Raw genomic sequence first — 22,345 nt, 5'->3', positions numbered from 1 at the left:
TACGCCTTTTTGTATTTTTTCTTGTGTATATTGGCTTTTTATTTGCCAAGAATCCTTTTATTTGCCGAACATCCTCCCCCCTCCAAAAAATATAGTAATATAATACTCCGTGTGCGCCTTCTTGTATGCTTGTATGCCCTTTCATTCGATTTTTCAACATACGGAACAACATTGGAACAATGAAAAATGCTTAGAGAACAGGACCATCGCACAATTATAATTCTATTATACAATATAATTGTAATTATAATTCCGCGTGTACACATGCACTTAGGTACACAAAAGACAAGTGTTTCCTAACCACAGACGTGAAGAAACTCCTAATGATCCCAGCAGATGTCCTCACTCCATTTTATTGACTTGCATCTATCCAAAGATAATTGGACCAGTTTTTTCCACTTACGAACAATGGCAGCGATGACTTGTCCAACCCATAGTTTTTGCTTGGATTTTCTATTACTGTTTTGAATTATGTTACAAGAAGATAGATAGATGTATGCTATAGCTATACCAAGACAGTAAAATTTTATACAGTATGAACAATTTCTATTTGTCAAGGAGGCACACTTGTGCCTCTATAAAGAGGCGACCCACCACAATGTTAAGCGATTTCAGGTCCTAGAGGTCGCAGAGAGACGGCGGTAATCGCATTTTGTAGCCCAAGCTCAAACTAAGAAACTTGCAAAATTTCATCCTCCTCTGACTCTATCTTCATGGGGTAAACTGGGCCGGAAGTTTGGACCCTCCCACCACAGCCCCCCTTTAACGTTGTCCGATTGGGCTGAAATTTAGAGGTTGAGCTTTCCTAGGGCCCGGGAGCTTATCCTCGAAATTTCAGCTCAATCCGATCACTCCTTCCCTGTTTTCAAAAAACCAAATATAGCCACTTAAAATTCATCATCATTTCTTTTCTTTTTTTTCTTAGCCACGCCTACAGGCCACAGTTGGCAACGGATCCGGTTGAATAAGGACTCATTCGAAGCAGAATTCGACCTGTTAGGGCCTTTTGATATTTTGAGACCGAAAAAATTATCCCCCGAATTTACATTTACGAAAAACCTTAGTTTTTTTCAAATAATACAGATAAACAGGTTAGACATGCTTTTTTATGAAAATATCTGCGCGACAATTTTCATAACAAAGCATGTCTAACCTGTTTATGTGTATTATTTGAAAAAAAATACTTTTCTAAAGAGTTAAAGAGGCTGAGTTACAAGGTCAACCCTTAAAACGTACAGGGATAACATGTCAGTGTGGACAGAGTTCTGACTGCAAATCCTGAAGACAAAGCTCCCAGAGAGAACACTTTGAGAAGACAATAGTCTTGAAGCTAAGTTTACACGATCAGCTAACAGTTAGTCAAGCAATAATAAGTAATAAACTGTACAAAAACGTGCAGAAATTATTTGAAAAAAACTACGTTTTCTAAAGAGTTAAAGAGGCTGAGTTACAAGGTCGAACCTTAAAACGTACAGGGATTAGGAGGCACAGTTGGGGGCTGCCGCCCCCCAAACCCCCCGCTTTCGCAGCCTTTAAATAAAAAAAAAGTTTTTTAAACTGAAAGTAAGGAGTGACATTAAATCTTAAAACGAACAGAAATTATTCCGTATATGAAAGAGGTTGTGCCCTCCTCAACGCCTCGCTCTTTACGCTAAAGTTTTTATTGTTTAAAAAAAAGAATTGTGAGAAAGTCAAACTTTAGCGTAAAGAGCGAGGCGTTGAGGAGGGCACAGCCTCTTTCATATACGGAATAATTTCTGTTCGTTTTAAGATTTAATGTCGCTCCTTACTTTCAGTTTAAAAAACTTTTTTTTTATTTAAAGGCTGCGAAAGCGGGGGTTTGGGGGCGGCAGCCCCCCAACTGTGCCTCCTAATCCCTGTACGTTTTAAGGTTCGACCTTGTAACTCAGCCTCTTTAACTCTTTAGAAAACGTAGTTTTTTTCAAATAATTTACACTATAGGACGATTGCTTCAACTTCTTCTTACCTCATTACTTCAAAATTATCATTCTTTCGACTCTTCGGCTTCTTTTTTCTAGATATAGGATAATTGAACTGATTTATTAGGGATGCGTGAGTTTTACGTCGTGATAGTTTGAACTTGCATAATGTGATAGAGGTTGGAGAATTTTAGGATGCAAAAAAAATACGTTTAGAGCAGTATTTATTGTCTTACAGAGGCTTATTGATACTATGGTACCCGTCTGTTATACAGGCTATGTTAAGTTCTTCATCCATCGACGCACTGTAGAACCGGTTTCTTCGATAGTTTCTTTCAGCTTAGCGTGAGACAAGACAAAGAGAGGGGACAGAATAGATGGAAAATATATAATTCGGGCTATATATTTGCACACAAGGGGGGTGGGGGCAAGGTATAGCGGGTCTGCATGCAAAATATGTTATGTACGATTATTCGGTACTTGTAGGGAATCTAGTACACACGCGAAATGTGAAGTTTGGTTAATGCTAATGAAACAAAACAGAATAGGATGAAAATATAATAGTTTAGAAACAAATTTGGGCTATATATTTGCACATTAGGGGGGGGGGGGTAAAGCAAAGAATATATTAAATACGTAGCTTAACCTAACCTAGGTACCTTGTTTTGCCCCTCCAACCCCAAAAAAACTAAAGATTAAATAGTTTCCACGATTTAAAAGCGACTCACTAGCTAGCTGGGTAAATTTTTACCAAATCATATTATTGACTTACGAATAAAGTGAATACACCACTCGATACATTTTTTTATGCTCTTTCCAAATATAATGATCATTTTTGTCGGAAATGAATTTCACCCCTACCCCTATATATACCAATTGAGGGTATATATTTGCATATTAGGGGGGGGCAAATTTTATTTCCGGTGTAAATGGGAGGTAAGTTTAAACTTTCCCCCCCCCCCCTAATGTGCAAATATATACCCTGAATTGGTATGCAGGCGTGGGGGTAGAATTCATTTCCGACAAAAATGATTGTTATATTTGGAAAGAGCATAAAAAAAGGCATCGAGTGGTATATTCACTTTGTTCGTAAGTCAATAATATGATTTGGTAAAAATTTAGCGCTATCTGAAACCTGGTTTTGAATAGCATCTTTGACATTCTATTATGCGTTTCTCTTCACGTGTGTACTAGATTCCATACAAGTACCAATTAGTCTGCATATTATGAAGTAAGAATTGTTTTCTAACTTCACATTGTCCAAATACTTTTCCTTCACCCCCACATGTGCAAATGTATAGCCAAAATTATGTAGCCTATTTCCCATCTATTCTGTCACTTCTCTTGGTAAAATTCTAGTTTAGCTACTTTTTGCTATCTTGGAAAGGGGTTAGGTAAGGAAAATGAAACTTTCAGGGATTGGCCTACAGACTAAAGTAGAGGTACTTATGCATTATACGGTACCCACGAAAGAAGTCAAGTTTGGTTAATGCTAATGAAATAAAATAAAATAGGATGGATATATAATAGTTTAGAAACAAATTTGGGCTATATATTTGCATAGCCTATTAGGGGGGTGGAGATAAAGCATAGCATATACTAAATACGGAACCAAACCTAATCTATGTACCTCCCCCCCCCGAAAATCTAAAAAACAACAGTTTAAATATTGTAAACTAGATGAGAGACCATGCTTTGCGATCAATTTATCTCTTCCAAATACCCGTTTGACGGGTTTCCATTGGTATTTCCTTGTACAGTCTATAGCCGTGGGTACCGCATAATGCATAAGCACCAAAGTAGGTCCCGGAATGGTATTTTGAAGTACCTACTGCCACTCCTTCTCCCTCTAGAGGGCCCTGACCTTTGATGACCTTTAAAAATCTTTGTGCAACCCCCCTGACTGACAGTTCAACATGTAGGCCTAGTCCTAATACTAGGCTATATTTCTCCGTCAATTGAATCATAGCTTCTTTGTTGAAACAAAGAACCTAACAGTCTTGACTTGATAAAAGGTACCTAAGTTAGGTTAGGTTACGTATTTAATATATGCTATGCTTTACCCCCCATCCCCTAATGTGCATATACATAGCACAAATTTGGGTAGATTTTTACCAAATCATATTATTGACTTCCAAATAAAGTGAATATACCATTCGGTGCCTTTTTTTTTATGCTGATTACGAATATAATAGGCCTAGCCTAATCATTTCTGTCGGAAATGGATTTTAGCCCCCCCCCCCTATATATATCAATTCAGGATATATATTTGCACATTTGGTGGTGGGGGTTAGTTTAGGTTAGGGGGGGGGCTAAAATTCATTTCCGACGAAAATGATTATTATATTCGTAATCAGAATAAAAAAAAGACATCGAATGGTATATTCACTTTAGTTGTTGCTCAATAATATGATTTGGTAAAAATTTACCTATATTTCTACATTAGGGGGGGGGGGTAAAGTTTAAACTTTCGTTTAGGGAAGGGGAGGGTAGTTGCCTTCCCAATAAGTTGGAATAAAAAATTGGTACTTTCCCATTATATGGGCCTTTTAAAAAAGTCAAGTTTTGGTTAATACTAATGAAATAAAATAAAATAGAATGAATAGCCTATATAAGTTTAGAAACAAATTTGGGTAAATTTTTACCAAATCATATTATTGAGTAACAACTAATGTGAATATACCATTGGATGTCTTTTTTTATGCTGATTACGAATATAATAATCATTTTTGTCGATAATGAATTTCAGCCCCCCCCCTATATATGCCAATTCGGGGTATATTTTTTCAACCTAAACTAACCTAACCCTGAATTGGCATATATAGGGGGGGGGGCGCTGAAATTCATTTACGATAGAAATGATTATTATATTCGTAATCAGAAAAAAAAAAATACATCCAATGGTACATTCACTTTAGTTGTTGCTCAATAATATGATTTGGTAGAAATTTACCGAAATATATAGCCTACCCTGAATTGGCATATATAGGAGGGGGGCTGAAATTCATTTCCGGTAGAAATGATTAGGCTATGCCTATTATATTCGTAATCAGAATAAAAAAAGACATCGAATGGTAGATTCACTTTATTTGTAAGTCAATAATAGCCTATGATTTGGTAAAAATTTACCTATATTTCTACATTAGGGGGGGGGGGTAAAGTTTAAACTTTCGTTTAGGGAAGGGGAGGGTAGTTGCCTTCCCAATAAGTTGGAATAAAAAATTGGTACTTTCCCATTATATGGGCCTTTTAAAAAAGTCAAGTTTTGGTTAATACTAATGAAATAAAATAAAATAGAATGAATAGCCTATATAATAGCTTAGAAACAAATTTGGGTAAGTTTTTACCAAATCATATTATTGAGTAACAACTAAAGTGAATATACCATTGGATGTCTTTTGGTAAATTTCTACCAAATCATATTATTGAGTAACAACTAAAGTGAATATACCATTTGATGTCTTTTTTTTATGCTGATTATGTATATAATAATCATTTCTATCGGAAATGAATTTCAGCCCCCCCCCCCGACAAATGCCAATTAAGGGTTAGGTTTGGTTGTAAAAATATACCCCGAATTGGCATAGGCGATATAGGGGGGGGGGCTAAAATTCATTTCCGATAGAAATGCTTATTATATTCGTAATCAGCATAAAAAAAGGCATCGAATGGCGTATTCACTTTATTCCTAACTCAATAATATGATCTGGTATATATTTACCCCGTGATATTTTGAGAGCATAAAAAAGGCATCGAGTGGTATGTTCTCTTTATTCGAATAATATGAACAGCGGAATATTTACCATGGGACGAAGCTAGTGTTTTGAGTTTGGGGGATAGCCTATAAAGAATGTGCCAACGAAATCGTCCGAAGCTCCAAGGCGTCGGCACTGCGTGCTGCCGCCTTGGAGCTTTGGGGGAGTCACCCCCCCCCCCAACCTTAGCTGCGACCCAGTGTGAGGTACAATTGTCATGGTCAGGTAGGCTAGGGACTTGCAATTGGCCTAAATGTGTTTTGTTTTCGACGACTGAGTAGCAAGTATAGGCTAGGCCCATGGGCGCCCATATGGGGGGGCAGGGGGGGGCTCTTGCCCCCCCCTGGCTGAATGATGCTGCCTTTATTTTTATATTTTTGGGTAAAATTCTACTTTAGTTACTTTTGGCTATCTTGGAAAGGAGTTGGGTTAGGAAAATGAAACTTTCAGGGATGGATGTACATGCTAAGGTTTGTCCTGTGAAAGTCCTTTGAAGTACCCACCTCCACTCATCCCCCCCCTCTATATAATGGTAAATTACTGCACATTACTAGTTGTTTTTAACTCATATTTCATCCTATATTACTATCATAAATATGAATCACTGCTTACCTTACACAACTTCTGCTTTTAACCTTGTTCATTAAAATATATTCCAAAATCCTATTTAAATCCTAAGCCATTTAATTTTCAAACCATGCTGACTTTCTTTATGGTATATGAAACCCAGTTAGTTGTGATGTCACACTTGCCTTATCAGACACCCTTACCCTTAAGGGTAGCAGGAACATGCCAAACAACTCTTTTGATAAGACCATTTAAACTGTATTAATTAGTGAAAGGACTTCACAAGAGAGATCAGTAAAAATAACCTAATCCTTTTTAGAGGACAAATTATGTCATAGGAAGATGTTTAGGAGGCATTAATAGATATAGTGCTAAAAACATCAGAATCGACTTAAGACGACACGTTATATCATGGAAAGAGGTTTTTAAAATCCCCCTTCCCCCCAAACTCAAAATTTCCCAAAATTTTATTTTGAAGCTTTTAAATATTTATAAATCACTAATAGATAGAGCGCTACAAGTTTCAGAATTGACTTCAGAGGACACGTTATATCACGGGACGAGGGTTTTAAAATCCCCCTTCCCCCTAACTCAAAATTTTCCAAAATTTTATTTTAAAAGCTTTTTAAATATTTCTAAAGCACTAATAGATAGAGAGCTAAAAACATCAGAATCGACTTCAGAGGACACGTTATATCACGGGAAGTGGTTTTGAAAATCCCCCTTCCTCCCAAACTTAAAATTTTCCAAAATTTTACTTTAGAAGCTTTTTTAAATATATCTAAAGCGCTAATAATTAGAGTGCTAAAAACATCAGAATAAACTTCAGAGGACACGTTATATCACAAGAAGAGGTTTTTACAATCCCCCTCCCCCCCAAACTCAAAAATTTCCAAAATTTTAATTTAGAAGCTTTTTTAAATATTTCTAAAGCACTAATAGATAGAGCGCTACAAGTTTCAGAATCGACTTCAGAGGACACGTTATATCACGGGAAGAGGGTTTTAAAATCCCCCTTCCCCCCAAACTAAAAATTACCAAAATTTTACTTTATAATATTTTAAATATTTCTAAAGCACTAATAGATAGAGCTCTACAAGTATCAGAATTGACTTCAGAGAACACGTTATATCATAGGAAAATGTTTTTAAAATCCCCCTTCTCCCCACTATCAAACTTTCATACACGAATAAATGGAGAGCTTTTTAGATATTTATCCATCGCAGAAGCCGAGTACACTACACCAGTGTGTTATCAATACAACATATACCAAAACTAAAAATTTTAAAAAATTATCCGTTCGAAGTTTTTTTAATTAGTTCTAAAGCGCTAAGATATATAGCGCTAAAAACATCAGAATCGACTTCAGAGGAAAAATTTGGTTATGGGAAGATGTTTTTGAAATCCCCCTTCCCCCAAACTCAAAAATTTCCAAAATATTACTCTAGACGCTTTTTTAAATATTTCTACATCTCTAATAAATAGAGCACTAAAAACATCAGAATCGACTTCAGAGGACACGTTATATCACGGGAAGTGGTTTTTAAAATCCCCCTTCCACCCCAACTCAAAATTTTCAAAATTTTACTTTAGAAGCTTTTATATTTTTCTAAAGCACTAATAGATAGAGCGCTACAAGCTTCAGAATTGACTTCAGAGGACACGTTATATCACGGGAAGAGGGTTTTAAAATCCCCCTTCCCCCCTAACTCAAAATTTTCCAAAATTATATTTTAAAAGCTTTTTAAATATTTCTAAAGCACTAATAGATAGAGTGCTAAAAACATCAGAATGGACGATGATATTTACATCTGTTAAGAAGCGACTATTTCAAATGCAGGAAAAACCCATACTAAGTAGACTTATCTTTCCAATATATTCATAACCCAATTCACTGTTATCTTTGTTCAACTATTCCCGCCGTTTAACAATGAAAGAATTAATTAAAGCTGCAATAGATATTACGAGTTACAGCTTCAGTCTGTAAATGACAATTATTGAGATATGTCTTGCAATTTTTGTGAAATAAAATTCTGTGGTGGTATCGTTCAATTTTCTACTGTTGAGGCAGTCTTAGAGTTGTATTATAACCATGGCATGTTATTGAGAAGCAGGAATTGCGATATTTGTGGCCAGATTTGCGTAAAATATAGAAAATCGTTCCGTTGCCAGAAGTCTAGGCTTATACCTATCCGAGGTGGCCGTGAATATTCTCAGGTAAAGTGTAATTTTTCAAAATCGATCTATGACAAAACATGGATGGCTCGTTCACACCTTTCTGAGCTAGAAAATTTCCGTTTTTTGAGGATTTGGCTTCAAATACTACCTCCAAGGGAGGATTTCATGATCAACAATGTTACTTGTTGTAAACAAACCTTTGTGGATTGGAGCCAGTTCTGCAGAGAGGTTTGTATGTACATATGTCATTCAAACTTCGCTCCTTTGGGAGGAGAAGGAGTCATTGTTGAGATAGATGAAGCCCAATTTGGGAAGCGTAAATATAATAGTGGTCGGATTGTCAAGGGTAAATGGGTATTTGGTGGAATAGAGCGAGGAACTGGTAATTCATTCATAGTTTTTGTGCCAGATAGAAGAAGTTCCACGTTGTTGGGAATTGCCCAAAAGCAACTCCTGCCAGGGACAACAATTATCAGCAACTGTTGGAGGGCCTACAATTGCCTGGCTAGCCAGGACTATCAGCATTTACACATCAACCACAGCATAAATTTTGTTGACCCTGCAACAGGTGCTCACATACAAAACATCGACAGACACTGGTGTGACGTTCAAGACAATATACCCAGATATTGCAAAGGAGAAGAACAGATGGAAGGAGATCTGGCAGAGCCCTATTTAAAAAAAAAAAGTTCAATATCCTTAAGAATGCACCCTTTCCTGAAATATATATTAGAGCTTTATAACCCCAACTAATTTGTTTTTTATGGGTATTATTTACTAATTAATGTTTAAAACATTGTAACAGAAAATTTGGCAATTTACAGTATCTAACCCCATTTGTTCTTAAAGCAGTTCAAATGTTTTTGTCCAAATAGTTTAGTGTAGCAATCTTGATTCTTGAAGCTAAGAGACGTTATTAAAGTGTAAATAGGGAGAGGGAGAGAGGGGGCAGAAGTAAATATTTGACTATAGATTATTCGGTACATGTTCATTATAAATAATCAAACAATATACACTACAGATGTTAATTTTTGTTAATTTTAATTAAATAAAATAAAATTTTATTAATATATAATATTTTATATTCATTTTTGGTCTTTTTCTTTTCACTTTAGGGGGGGGGGGGAAAATCAGAGCATATATTAAATATGTAACCTAACCTAGGTACCTTTTTCCCTCCCTAAACCCAAAAAAACAACAGTTTAAATATTGTAAACGCAATAAGAAATCACACTTTGAGATCCATTTGTCTAACAAATACCCGTTTGCCTGGTTTCCTTGTACAGTCTATAGTGGTGGGTTATTTATAATTCAAAAGTACCGAATAATATATATTCGTTTTGATTATTTTTTTTTGAAACCCCTTAACATTTTGAGTTGGGTAACCACATAAAACATATTCAAATACCTTAATCCTATAATGTTGAAAAATTTTGCTTTTCTTTTTTACATCTGTGATTTAAAATATGTAAAAAATGTTGGAACTTATATAAAAATTTTCTTTTGAGGGTGCGAAGGTTAGTTGAAAGGAGATTTGATAGCGGGGGGGGGGGGGGGGGGGGGGCGGTGGTCAGCGACCTGCTCGCGGTGCCCCTGCTTATACTAATCTAAGCTGACCATTTCGTTGCAACGTGTTGCACCGGAATAATACTCTAAAATCTGGTTGATAAATTGCCTGTGTAACAAATTTGTCTGAGTTTCGTAAAAGGGGAAACAACCCCTAAAAGTAAAAGATTTTAATAAAACTCATACCATCAAATTTGTGGTTCTTGGCGAATACCCGCCGGAAAATCCCCCCCGGAAAATACCTCCCCGCAGAAAATACCCCCCTCCCCACGAGAAATACCCTCACGCAAAATCCCCCCGCCCCCCAAAAAAATACCCCCGTGGAAAAGAAGGGTTTTGAAAGTTCAAATTATCAACCAGATTTTAGTGTATGAAGGGGGAATGGGATGAATGGTAAGGGGGATTTCTAAAACTTTGAGTAACCTTTAAAAATTTGTGAGTTATAGCAACGGAACCTTGCAAAATAGATCTTCTGTTTAAATGAAGTACAAAAAAATTGTTTTCAGCTTCAAAATTTTTCTCAATCCCAACTTATAAGGTTTTAAATATATGAAAATAAATTTCCTAAATTTTGGAAATAAAACATTGATTCTTAATTCTAAACATGACTTAAAATTCTACTCAAATAACTGAAATTGCATTTTCAGAACTATAGCCAGAGAAAAAGAAACTGATAACTGAAAATTAAGGTAAAATGTTGTTTTGTCAAAATTTCAATGGGTAATGGGTATTTCAAAAACATCTTCCAATGACATAAAAAACGTCTTCCGTAGCATAAATTGTCCTCTAAAGTTGATTCTGATGTTTGTAGCGCTCTATGTCTTAGCGCTTTAGAAATATTTAAAAAGCTGCTAAAGTATAATTTTTGAAAATTTTGAGTTTGGGGGGAAGGGGGATTTGCAAAACCTCTTCCCGTGATATAACGTGTCCTCTCAATTCGATTCTGATGTTTTTAGCTCTCTATCTATTAGGGCTTTAGAAATATTTTAAAAGCTTCTAAAATAAAATTTTGGAAAATTTTGAGTTTGGGGGGAAGGGGGATTTTCAAAACCTCTTCCCGTGATATAACGTGTCCTCTGAAGTCGATTCTGATGTTTTTAGCACTCTATCTATTAGTGCTTTAGAAATATTTTAAAAGCTTCTAAAGTAGCTTTTTGGAAAATTTTGAGTTTGGGGGGAAGGGGGATTTTCAAAACCTCTTCCCGTAGAGTGCTTTGAAAATCCTCCTTGAAGGAGGATTTTCAAAACCTCTTCCCGTAGCACTCTATGTTATAGCGCTGTAGAAATAATTACACAGCTCCTAAAGTAGATTTGTTGACAATTTTGATTTTGGGACGTCGGGGTGTATTAAAAACCTCGTCCTATTAGAGCCCGTGTCCTCTGAAGTCGAGTCTGTAGTATGACTTACTCGCTGTATTAGAACTTTATAAATTTTTAATAAAGATTCTATATTATAATTTTTGAAATTTTTGAGTTGGGGGGGGAGGGGGATTTTAAAAACCTCTTCCCGTGATATAACGTGTCCTCTGAAGTTGATTCTGAACCTTTTAGCGCTCTATGTATTAGATCTTTATAAAAATTTAAAAAAGCTTCTAAAGTAAAATTTTGGAAAATTTTGAGTTTGGGGGGAAGGGGGATTTTAAAAACCACTTCCCGTGATATAACGTGTCCTCTGAAGTCGATTCTGATGTTTTTAGCACTCTATGTCTGAGAGCTTTAGAAATATTTAAAAAGCTTCTAAATTATAATTTTTGAAAATTTTGAGTTTGGGTGGAAGGGGGATTTTAAAAACCACTTCCCGTGATATAACGTGTCCTCTGAAGTCGATTCTGAAGTTTTTAGCACTCTATCTATTAGTGCTTTAGAAATATTTAAAAAGCTTTTAAAATAAAATTTTGGACAATTTTGAGTGAGGGGGGAAGGGGGATTTTAAAAACCTCTTCCCCTCATATAACGTGTCCTCTGAAGTCAATTCTGAAACTTTTAGCGCTATATATATTAGTTCTTTATAAATATTTAAAAAGCTTGTAAAGTAGAATTTTAGTAAATTTTGAGTTTGGGGGGTAGGGGGATTTTAAAAACCTCTTTCCGTGATATAACGTGTCCTCTGAAGTCGATTCTGATGTTTTTAGCACTCTATCTATTAATGCTTCCTAAACATCTTCCTATGACATAATTTGTCCTCTAAAAAGGATTAGGTTATTTTTACTGTTCTCTCTTGTGAAATCCTTTCCCTAATTAATACAGTTTAAATGGTCTTATCAACAGAGTTGTTTGGCATGTGCCTGCTACCCTTAAGGGTAAGGGTGTGTGATAAGGCAAGTGTGACATCACAACTAACCGGGTTTCATATACCCTAAAGAAAGTCAGCATGGTTTGAAAATTAAATGGCTTAGGATTTAAATAGGATTTTGGAATATATTTTAATGAACAAGGTTAAAAGCAGAAGTTGTGTAAGGTAAGCAGTGATTTATATTTATGATAGTAATATAGGATGAAATATGAGTTAAAAACAACTAGTAATGTGCAGTAATTTACCATTATATAGAGGGGGGATGAGTGGAGGTAGGTACTTCAAAGTACCTTCCCGGGACAAACCTTAGCATGTACATCCATCCCTGAAAGTTTCATTTTCCTAACCCAACTCCTTTCCAAGATAGCCAAAAGTAACTAAAGTAGAATTTTACCTATTTTTGTTCTGAGATTTCTATTATATAGCATTAAAAGTAGCAATTAGACGAAGTTTGCCCCCCCCCTCCCTGGTATTCAGCTTATGGGCGCCCATGGCTAGGCCTAAGATAACCTAGGCTATGCAAATTCAATTTTTCAAAACTAAAACTTCACTCACCAATGGCTTTCATATATTCATCGAAATTTTCGCTTGAAACCAACTTAAATTTGCCAGTTACAGCCATTATTTAAATATTTGATTTTGGATCCACTAGGCTATTCACACCACAGACTGGCTTTTGAACGGGAAATGATCCAATTTTGAAACGGAATGAACAAAATTTCGCACTAACTCCTGGATCGTACGATAATAATAAGTTTCAGACTCCGCCTTCTTCACCAGGGAAGAAAAATCAATATGGCTTCTTATTTAATCTTTCCGCTTCCACCCTCTCCACATGTTTTATTGTTGGGACGCGGAGAGGGTATTAAAAAAGGTAAATTTTGGGGTTGCCTCCAGGTATTCTCCCAGATGTCTAGGGTTCTTTGAAGTTTTGGTGGAAACTTTTTCTTAGGTTGCATTGAAAAGAAATAATTTTTGTTGGAGTAAAAAGGGGATATAACCTTCTCGAGTGTGGTAATGGATTGGTTATTGGTCCTTAATCTTCGCCCCTCCCCCAAAAAATAAACATCCGATACCGTAACTTTTAAATTTTTAGTGTATCATTTAACCTTTTGTTTAAGGCTTGTTCCATTATTTTAAAACCATCCATAATATTATAAGTTCTTGACATTCTGCTGTAACTTTAGTCCATTCATTTCTTTCGTTTTCAACGTCCCTATCAAAAAGTAACACCTTTGCCACTGTCTCTCGCCGATGATTGGTCACACATCTGTGCATAGAGGGGGGGGGATCTCTTCCAAGTATTTTTTTTTCGCTTCTTAAGGATCAAAAGCTATTGAATGCCAGCCAGACCCCTCCCATGGTTTTTGACACTGAGCCCCCATGACATCTTTTCAAAACGTGGTATAGCCAAATCAAAATGATCAAAGGTTTCAAAAAATGTTTCTTCCAAAGAATAGGACCAACGGACATGGGCCTCAAATTATTCGATTAGTGCATTCTTCACAAGTATTTCACAAATATAGAAAAAAAGCTGGGCATATCATACCTTGTTAAAGCCATATTCTTGCCAGGAATTTGAATATTCAAGTTTAAACTTCGGCATGTAAGCCCTCTAAATCGCTCTCAGCCTCCATCAGGTGCCAACTAACTTATCAGAAAAAAAAATGCAGGCCTGTTGCCACTTGCTTAAGCCTGAATCATGCAAGGATTATTAAAACGGGCAAAAAAGTGTGTAAAAATTCCAATCTGCTGCAAGTCAGCTCAGGCTTGGCTCAGTGAGAAAATGAGCGTCCTGGGTCCTAAAAGCGTCCTGAACGTCCTGGAAAAGTTCTGACTTGGAAAAAAAAAAATCTGTTAAATCTTGAATTGGTGGGAAAATAAGCTGATTTCAAATTGCAGACTGACACGATGGAGAAAAGAGCCAAGTCCAGATTCAGTACAAAATGATCGAGTCTTGACTGAATGCAAAAAAGTCCAAGCTGTGAATTGACTCGATGCAAGAAAAATCTTAGCCCGGGCAGTCTAACAATCAGCTACGTCTGACTCAGGGTAACAATGAACTAGGTCCAGGTTTGAGCTAAATCCCGACTTGGTGCAAAAACCAGCAAAGTCTAAGCTGTGGACTGGCTCCGTGGGCAGTAGAAAGGTGGACATGTTTCACCTTATTTAAAACAGGATCATACACAGAATTTTCACACATATATGATTGGAGAACCAAATGCACCCCAACCTCCGACCCCACCTTGAATTATTTAGTTGAAAGGTATGCATGTTCTATCTTAATTGAACCTGAATCATACCAATCATTTGTGATTGGAAAGTATGAATGATTGGAGACACTATGTTATGTGTAGGCCAGTGACCTTTTCACCGCCGATCTAGTGCAAAATTTTCAACAAAAAGGAAAGAAGTCTTTTTTTCCAGATCGACTTGAAAATTACGGAGCAGTTTTCCTGGGTGATTAGGACATGAGCATGATGATTTACAGAGGCGTATGTACCCTTCTCAGACATTTGTCTCTGCAGATCGAAGAGTATTTCCTGGAGCGTCCATAGAATGACAAATTATAGGAAAAACCATAAAAGAAGCTTGATATTTCGGGGGGTGGGTGGATACATTACAATAGGGATTTTAAATATGATATGGCCTCAGGTGGTGATAATGAGATAGAAGAGTTTTTAAAATATGAAGGCTGTAAAGTTAGAGGTAAATTACTGAAGACTAACTATGAGTGTGACTTTCGGAAAAGAGAAATGCCGAGTGTTTTTACAAATACCTTACAGATTTTAGGGATACTTCAATTAAACCACATTATAAGAAAGGTGGTTAGAGTGAGTGGGGCAGTTATACAGGCAATTAGCTTGATTTTTGTAGAAAGTAAATTACTTAACATGATAATAGCCTATTTGTTGGAATAAGAGATGCTGAATAGTGGTTGGAGGGCAGCCACCCCCCTCCCATGCCCCTTTTTCCCAAAAAATCCGATCAAATTTTAGAAATAGCCACCTCGTTCAGATAGTTAAAAGGTCCAATAACTATGCCTCAGGAGGTGATATAACCCCCCACAGCTCCTAGGGAAAGGGCCGCAAGTTATACAATTTGACCATGGTTTGCGTATAGTATTTGCTATTCGGAAAGGGGATTTGTTTAATCCCTAGTCTCGAAAAAAGCTAGGGGCATTCAGGTGAAGCTTTCAGGGAGTGTCCAGCGGAGTTTTGAACTAAATAAAAACAAACTATATGAATGCAGGTCGTCAAAAAGATATATCTCAGAAACAGGTAAGGGTAATAAGCTGGAACTTTCAAGGTATGATGAAGGGGATCTTGACTAGCCAAAAGGCACCATGTGCGCAGGTCTTCTACTACTATTGTGGCCAAAGGTATTAAGCTAAAACCTTGAGGTCTACAAATACAACTTCTCCTATTGCTACTGCTACTGCTACTATGCAAAACGGCGTATGAAAAATATCCCAAGAATGATTGAGGGCACTAAGTTGAAATTCTCTGGGCCACTACTACTACTACTGTTAGTACTACGTCTACAACTACTTCTGCTAGTACTATGTCTACTACGACTACTGTTACTATTACAATTACTACTACTACTAATATTACTACTACTGCTATTACTACGATTGTTACTACTACTGCTATTGAACTAAATCAAAAGAGTTTAAGTGCATCCAGGCTATCAATATACCGTTAATCCAACATCCCAGGCACTGAATAGGGTAGGCTACTCAGTTGAAGCTGTCAAGGATAGTTGAGGGGTTTGTAAAGCCAAATGGAAAAGCAAATGAACCAAATGAACCCGAAGCCTATCTCAGCAACGACTGTAAGTGATCTAAAGCGTGTATAAGTGATCTAAAGCGTTTGTAAGTGATCTAAAGTGCTTATAACTTACCTAAAGTGTTTCTAGGTGATATAAAGTGTTTATAGATGATTTAAAGCGTTTATCAGTGATCTAAAATATTTATAATTGATCTAAAGCGTTTATAAGTGATCTAAAGCGTTTATACGTGATCTAAAGCATATATAAATGGTCTAAAGCGTTTATAAGTGATCTAGAGCAGCGGTCGCAGACCTATGGTCCATGGACCACTGGTGATCCATGAAAATGTTTAGGTGGTCCACGAAGAAAGGGGACTATTATTAAGCAATGTCTATTTGCTGTATTTCATGAACGTAAAAAGAGAAAAAAAAAATTAAGGAAACTTATCATAGATTAAATATTTAAAAGTTGAGTTGAATATTATAAAGCTTTATTACAACTGAAAAAGGCTAAAAAAAATTGCTGTTGTACGTTCTTGAATCAACATACATCTATGACTGGATGCATTTCCTTTTACCTTTCTATTTCTGCGAAAAAATTCTGCGAAAAAGTTTGATTCTATTTCAATTTTCAATCCAGTCTCCAGTATTAGTTTAGTTCCTATGAAACTTGTATGTTCCTGATTTTCTGCGGCCCGACATAAGCTCCTTGAGTCCATGAAAGTAAACTAATACATATGTGATCAAATGTTCACAAAGTTGAAACGTGTGAAGTGCACAGCTACTAATTCGAAAATTATTTAATTACTGGACTTTACTGAAACTATAAAGTAAAAAAGGCAAGGACGCATAATAAGTGAGAAAAGACAAGTGAATATTTTACACTTCTTTGTAAAAAGTAAAGATAAAGATATAAAAATAGCAGTAATAGTCAGCTGATCAGTGAATTAGAAGTAGAGGTCTAAGTACCATTTTGCTTGCCTTATGTTCCTTTGTACCTTTCCAGAGCATGTACATATGGATTTGCTTGCCTTATGTTCCTTCCTGTGCTATTCGCTTGCCTTACGTTCCTTGGCGCCTTTCCAGAGCATGTACCTATGGATTTGCTTAGACGTATAGGAATTACCATGCTATTTGCTTAGACACATAGGAATTACCATGCTATTTGCCTAGACACATAGGAATTGCCATGCTATTTGCTTAGACACATAGGAATTACCATGCTATTTGCTTAGACACATAGGAATCACCATGCTATTTGCTTAGACACATAGGAATTATCATGCTATTTGCTTAGACGTATAGGAATTACCATGCTATTTGCTTAGACGTATAGGAATTCCCTTACTATTTGCTTGCACATTGTAAAAAGCGAGCAGTACGAGCGGGGATTCCCCACTGGTTCCTGAAATCTAGCTTGTTACAAAAGTTTGTTTAAACTCCACGTTTTCAACCAGACTGGTTTTTGAGACAACACCTATAAATTGAGCAGTACGATCGGGGATTCCCCACTGGTTCCTGAAGTCTAGCTTGTTACACAAGTTTGCTTCAACTCCACGTTTACATGGATGCTACAATCAGAATTGTTTGATTGACATTTGCAAAAAGGGATAAGAGATTCGCGAGTTGGACTGTACGAACGATCTTATTTGAATATTAGGGAAAAAACAGAGCTAGATAACATTTGCAAATCGGATCGTATGAAGATGGAGAAAAAGGGCTAAAGTGGTTAGCAGTTAAGGTAACCTCAATGGCGTTTGAACAGTGTTGTCAGTTTAAAATAGAGTTTGACGTTATAGTAAACTAAAAATTTGATGCTAAGAGAGATCTAGATGGCAAGCAAAGGATTTTAATAATGGATAGCTATATTTCTTCAATGTGTTCTGTATAATAAACAAGTGGCGTTTGAATAGTGTTGTCAGTTTAAAATAGAGTCTAACGTTATAGTACACTAAAAAGTTGATACTAAGAGAGATGTAGATGGCAAGAAAATAATTTTAATAATGAAATTCAGAACAAACCTTAGAAATCCTTGCAAATCAAGTAGTAAGGTGAATGTAAGTACGAACCATTAAGGATCATAAGCACCAATGACCCTAACCAGCAGAGAAATCAACCCCCCAAAGGTTCCCTACCCCAAAACTCGAAGGGCGCCCCCCTCCCCTCCAACTTTTGGCCCCCTCCCCCCATTTTGTTTTTTTGAATTTTTTGTTCGAATTTTTTTTATTATTTTTTTTTTAACATGATATATTTTTTCAACTTTTTTTTTAAATGTCTTCGAATGAGATGAAACATACTTAAAACAAAACAAAAAATCAAAATTACAGTCTATTGACTTTTCATAGTAAGTTTTTAATTTCATTCGTTGAAATACAAGATTTTGACTATTTCAGTGGTTTTTTGTCACGCTTGATATAGACGATCAGCTATTAACTTGATTTTTAACTTTTAAGTCTTGGTTTTTTTAATTTAAATTAAAGAGTTGGTATATTTCCGTAGTGTTTTGTCGTGGTTTACCTTGTCACAGTTACATTCTCTTGATTTTTCAAAGTTCATTTTGTATTTCGTTCGTTGAAATGCACGACTTGGAATATTTCAGTAGTAGATTTTAGCGCTTTACCTTGTCAAAGTTACATTCTCTTGATTTTTCAAAGTTCATTTTTGAATTTATTTCGTTGAAATGGAGGAGTTGGAATAATTGAGTAGTGTTTTGTCGTGGTTTACCTTGTCACAGTTACATTCTATTGATTTTTCAAAGTTCATTTTGGATTTCTTTCGTTGAAATGCATGAGTTGGAATATTTCAGTAGTGATTTGTTATGGTTTAGATTGTCACAGTTACATTCTATTGATTTTTCAAAGTTCATTTTGGATTTCTTTCGTTGAAATGCAAGAGTTGGAATATTTCAGTAGTGTTTTATTGTGCTTTACCTTGTCAAAGTTAAATTCTCTTCATTTTTCCAAGTTCATTTTGTATTTCTTTACTTGAAATGAAAGTGTTAGAATATTTCAGTAGTGTTTTGTCATGGTTTACCATGTCAGAGTTACATTCTCTTGATGTTTCAAAGTTCATTTTGAATTTCTTTCGTTGAAATGCCAGAGATGGAATATTTCAGTAGTGTTTTGTTGTGGTTTACCTTATCACAGTTACATGCTCTTAATTTTTCAAAGTGCATTTTGAATTTCTTTCGTTGAAATGCAAGAGTTGGAGTATTTCAGTAATGTTTTGTCGTGCTTTACCTTATCACTGTTACATTCTCTTGATTTTTCAAAGTTCATTTTGAATTTCTTTCGTTGAAATGCAAGAGTTGGAATATTTCAGTAGTGTTTTGTCGTGGTTTACCTTGTCACTGTTACATTTTCTTGATTCTTCAAAGTTCATTCTGGATTTTTACAATTTCTTGATTTTTCAAAGTGCATTTTGTATTTTTTTCATTGAAATGCAAGAGTTGTCATATTTCAGTTTTGTTGAGTTATGGCTTGTCTTGTCCGAGTTGCATACTATTGATTTTTCAAAGCTTCGTTTTGATAAAAGTCAGTTTAATGCAAGAGTTTGACTATTTCAATAGTGTTTTGTTGTGCTTTACCTTGTCACCGTTACATTCTCTTGATTTTTCAATGTTCATTTTTAACTTATTTTACTAAAATATAAGAGGTGGAATATTTCAGTAGTGTTTTGATGTGCTTTACCTAGTCACTATTACAGTCTCTTGATTTTTAAAATTTCATATTGGATTTCTTTCGTTGAAATGCAATTTCTTTCACACCTTCTCAGTAGGGGCCCTCTCCAGGCCACTCAGCGCGTCCCCAGGTGGCGGATAGGGGTACGCCCTACAGATATGTAGGGTACCTCCATTGAGTAGGAGGCGCGGACCAAGGGGGGACGCAGTCCCTGGGGGTCCTTAATTGAAACTGGCGCACCCTCGCCCGGGGGCCGTAAATACAGGCGGAGGAGGAAGAAGGCCCCTCGAATGTACACTCAGCAGGGCCCACCGGCGTGTGGACACGTCCCGTCAGTTACAAACCTTCTCCCAGCAATGGGTTAAATTGCATGGTGAAGCAGAACACCATCGTGGGAGGATCCCCTATAGGGGGACAACTGCGAAAGGGCGGAGGATCCAGATGTACGGACAACGGCCTCTGCAAGGTAGGTCTGGGGGGCTCCGGCCCCACGGTCAGGGATTGGCGTCCCTGCCCCTAGCTGAGCCGAAGAAACCGGTTGGGCAGTGGCCTAGCAAGCTGCTCCCGTAGAAAAAGAATGTGCTAAAGAAACGTCAGTGAAAAGCCTCGGATCAAATCCCAATATGATGACAACCCATGTATGCCCCTCGACCAGATTTTTGTACGCCAATAAACCAGTATGAATCGGATTTTGGAACGTAAGGACCATGTTGGCCCTTTCGAAAACTGAACAAGTTCTACAAGAGTGCGAAAACTTTCGGCTAGATATCCTCGCAGTGGCCGAAGCACGATGGAAAGGCTGTGGAGAAAAGAAGCTCAAAACAGTAAACAGCAACATGACTTATACAGTTCTGTACAGCGGAAAAACGGACAAACATGCAGCCGGAGTCGCAGCTATATTGAACCCAAATGCAGCAAAGTCTCTCTGCTCGTGGAAACCGATTAACGAGAGAATCCTGTATACACGATTTGCATCTAAACATGCAAAGCTGTCGCTAGTCATATGCTATGCACCAACAAATGATGCCGATGAAACCTCGAAAGACGGTTTTTATGAAACCCTCCAATCCGTCCTAGACTCCATCCCTCTCCATGACGTCGCTTGCTTGGCAGGCGACCTAAATGCGACAGTTGGTCAGGACAGATCATACTGCACCGAGGTGTTGGGACATCACGGGCTTGGAACTATCAACGAAAATGGTGCAAGGCTAGTCAGCTTTGCCATGTCGAATGACCTGTTGATAGGAGGTACATTATTCGAGCACAAAGATATACATAAGTATACATGGACATCCCCAGACAAAACCGTCAAAAACCAGATTGACCACTTTCTAATCCGATGACGGTGGAGAACTAGTCTGAAAGACGTGAGGAGTTACCGAAGTGCGGACGTTGGGTCGGATCATGAACTTCTTGTAGCGACACTCAAGTTGAAACTCCGCTCCAACAGATCCCGACAACCAACAAAACTACCAAGTAATTTTGATGTGGAGAAGCTCAGAGACAAGAATGCTAGGACACAATTTAACATAAAACTCTCCAACCGATTCGAGGCACTTGCTGATATACCACAAGATGTGGAAGAAGCTTGGACGACTATACAACAGAACTACACAGAAACTGCTGAAGAAGTTCTTGGCTTTAAAAAGTCAATAAAGGAACAGTGGATATCCCAGAAGACATGGGACTTGATCGAAGACCGCAAGAAAATAAACCAGAGCACGCTCAGTAATGATCTCTCTGCTGATGTCATGAAAGACATAGCGTATAAAGAAGTGGACAGAGAAGTGAAGAAAAGTGCTAGGTCAGACAAATGAAAGCACCACAATGAGAAAGCAAGAATGGCAGAAGAAGCAACCGGACGTGGTGACACGAGAGGTGTGTACTGCCTAACTAAAGAAATCGTTGGGAAGACCAACGTACAAAAAGGACCAGTAAAACGGGAAAACGGAAGAATGCTAACCGATCCATATGACCGAAAAAATAGATATGCCGATTACTTCGAAAACCTTCTTAATCGCCCATCTCCTTCTGTTCCAACAGACATTCCGGACAGCCAAATTTTGGATTTTCTCATTAATGAAAACGAGCCAACGGCGGACGAGATCCTTTCAGCCTCGAAAAAGCTGAAGAATGGAAAATCTCTGGGTAGTGACCGTATATCTGGAGAAATGGTCAAGTCATCGATCCGCAGGTCCCTTTCAGTGTGGCTAGTCTTTTTTTCCCTCCTCTGGCAAAAAGAAAAAGTCCCAAAGGACTGGAGAGCAGGAACCATTATTAAACTGTTCAAAAAAGGAGACGCGACAGTCTGTGGCAATTACAGAGGCATCAACCTCCTCTCGATACCCGGAAAACTCTTCTGCATAATCATCCTGACAAGACTTCAAGCTGCCTTAGACCCGCATTTACGCGAGGAGCAACATGGTTTCCGACCAAAAAGATCTTGCGCCGATCTGATATTCACACTGCGGACCATGCTTGAAGAATCAAATGAATGGAGACAACGTCTATATTTATTATTCGTCGATTTTGAAAAAGCGTTCGACTCAATAGACCGCCCAATACTATGGACGATCCTGATCTTCTACGGTAA

At 37.2% G+C, this 22,345-nt stretch overlaps 2 protein-coding genes across 2 annotated transcripts in view; one reads left to right on the top strand and one right to left on the bottom strand.

Annotated features, from left to right (window-relative positions):
- LOC148942099 (fatty acid-binding protein-like) overlaps positions 1 to 13,011 on the bottom strand; it is a 32,083-nt gene extending 19,072 nt beyond the window's left edge. The window contains exon 1 of the mRNA XM_089103709.1: positions 12,855 to 13,011. Within this exon, the coding sequence (XP_088959835.1) occupies positions 12,855 to 12,921 (67 nt within the window). The 5' untranslated portion in view covers positions 12,922 to 13,011. The remainder of the gene's footprint in view (positions 1 to 12,854) is intronic.
- A 7,448-nt stretch (positions 13,012 to 20,459) lies between these two features.
- Positions 20,460 to 21,569, top strand: LOC148942098 (protein CFDP2-like). The gene is made up of 2 exons (XM_089103230.1): positions 20,460 to 21,000; positions 21,172 to 21,569. The coding sequence occupies exons 1-2, from the start codon at positions 20,460 to 20,462 to the stop codon at positions 21,567 to 21,569; spliced, it is 939 nt and encodes a 312-aa protein (XP_088959356.1).
- Positions 21,570 to 22,345: the final 776 nt, after the last annotated feature.

Source organism: Artemia sp. Qi Xiang Cuo, chromosome 17 (genome assembly GCF_049724085.1).
Source record: "Artemia sp. Qi Xiang Cuo chromosome 17, ASM4972408v1, whole genome shotgun sequence".
In the NCBI taxonomy this organism is placed as follows: Eukaryota; Metazoa; Arthropoda; class Branchiopoda; order Anostraca; family Artemiidae; genus Artemia; species Artemia sp. Qi Xiang Cuo.
The sequence above is the reverse complement of the archived record's forward strand: the minus strand, read 5'-3'. Positions and strand labels throughout refer to the sequence as shown.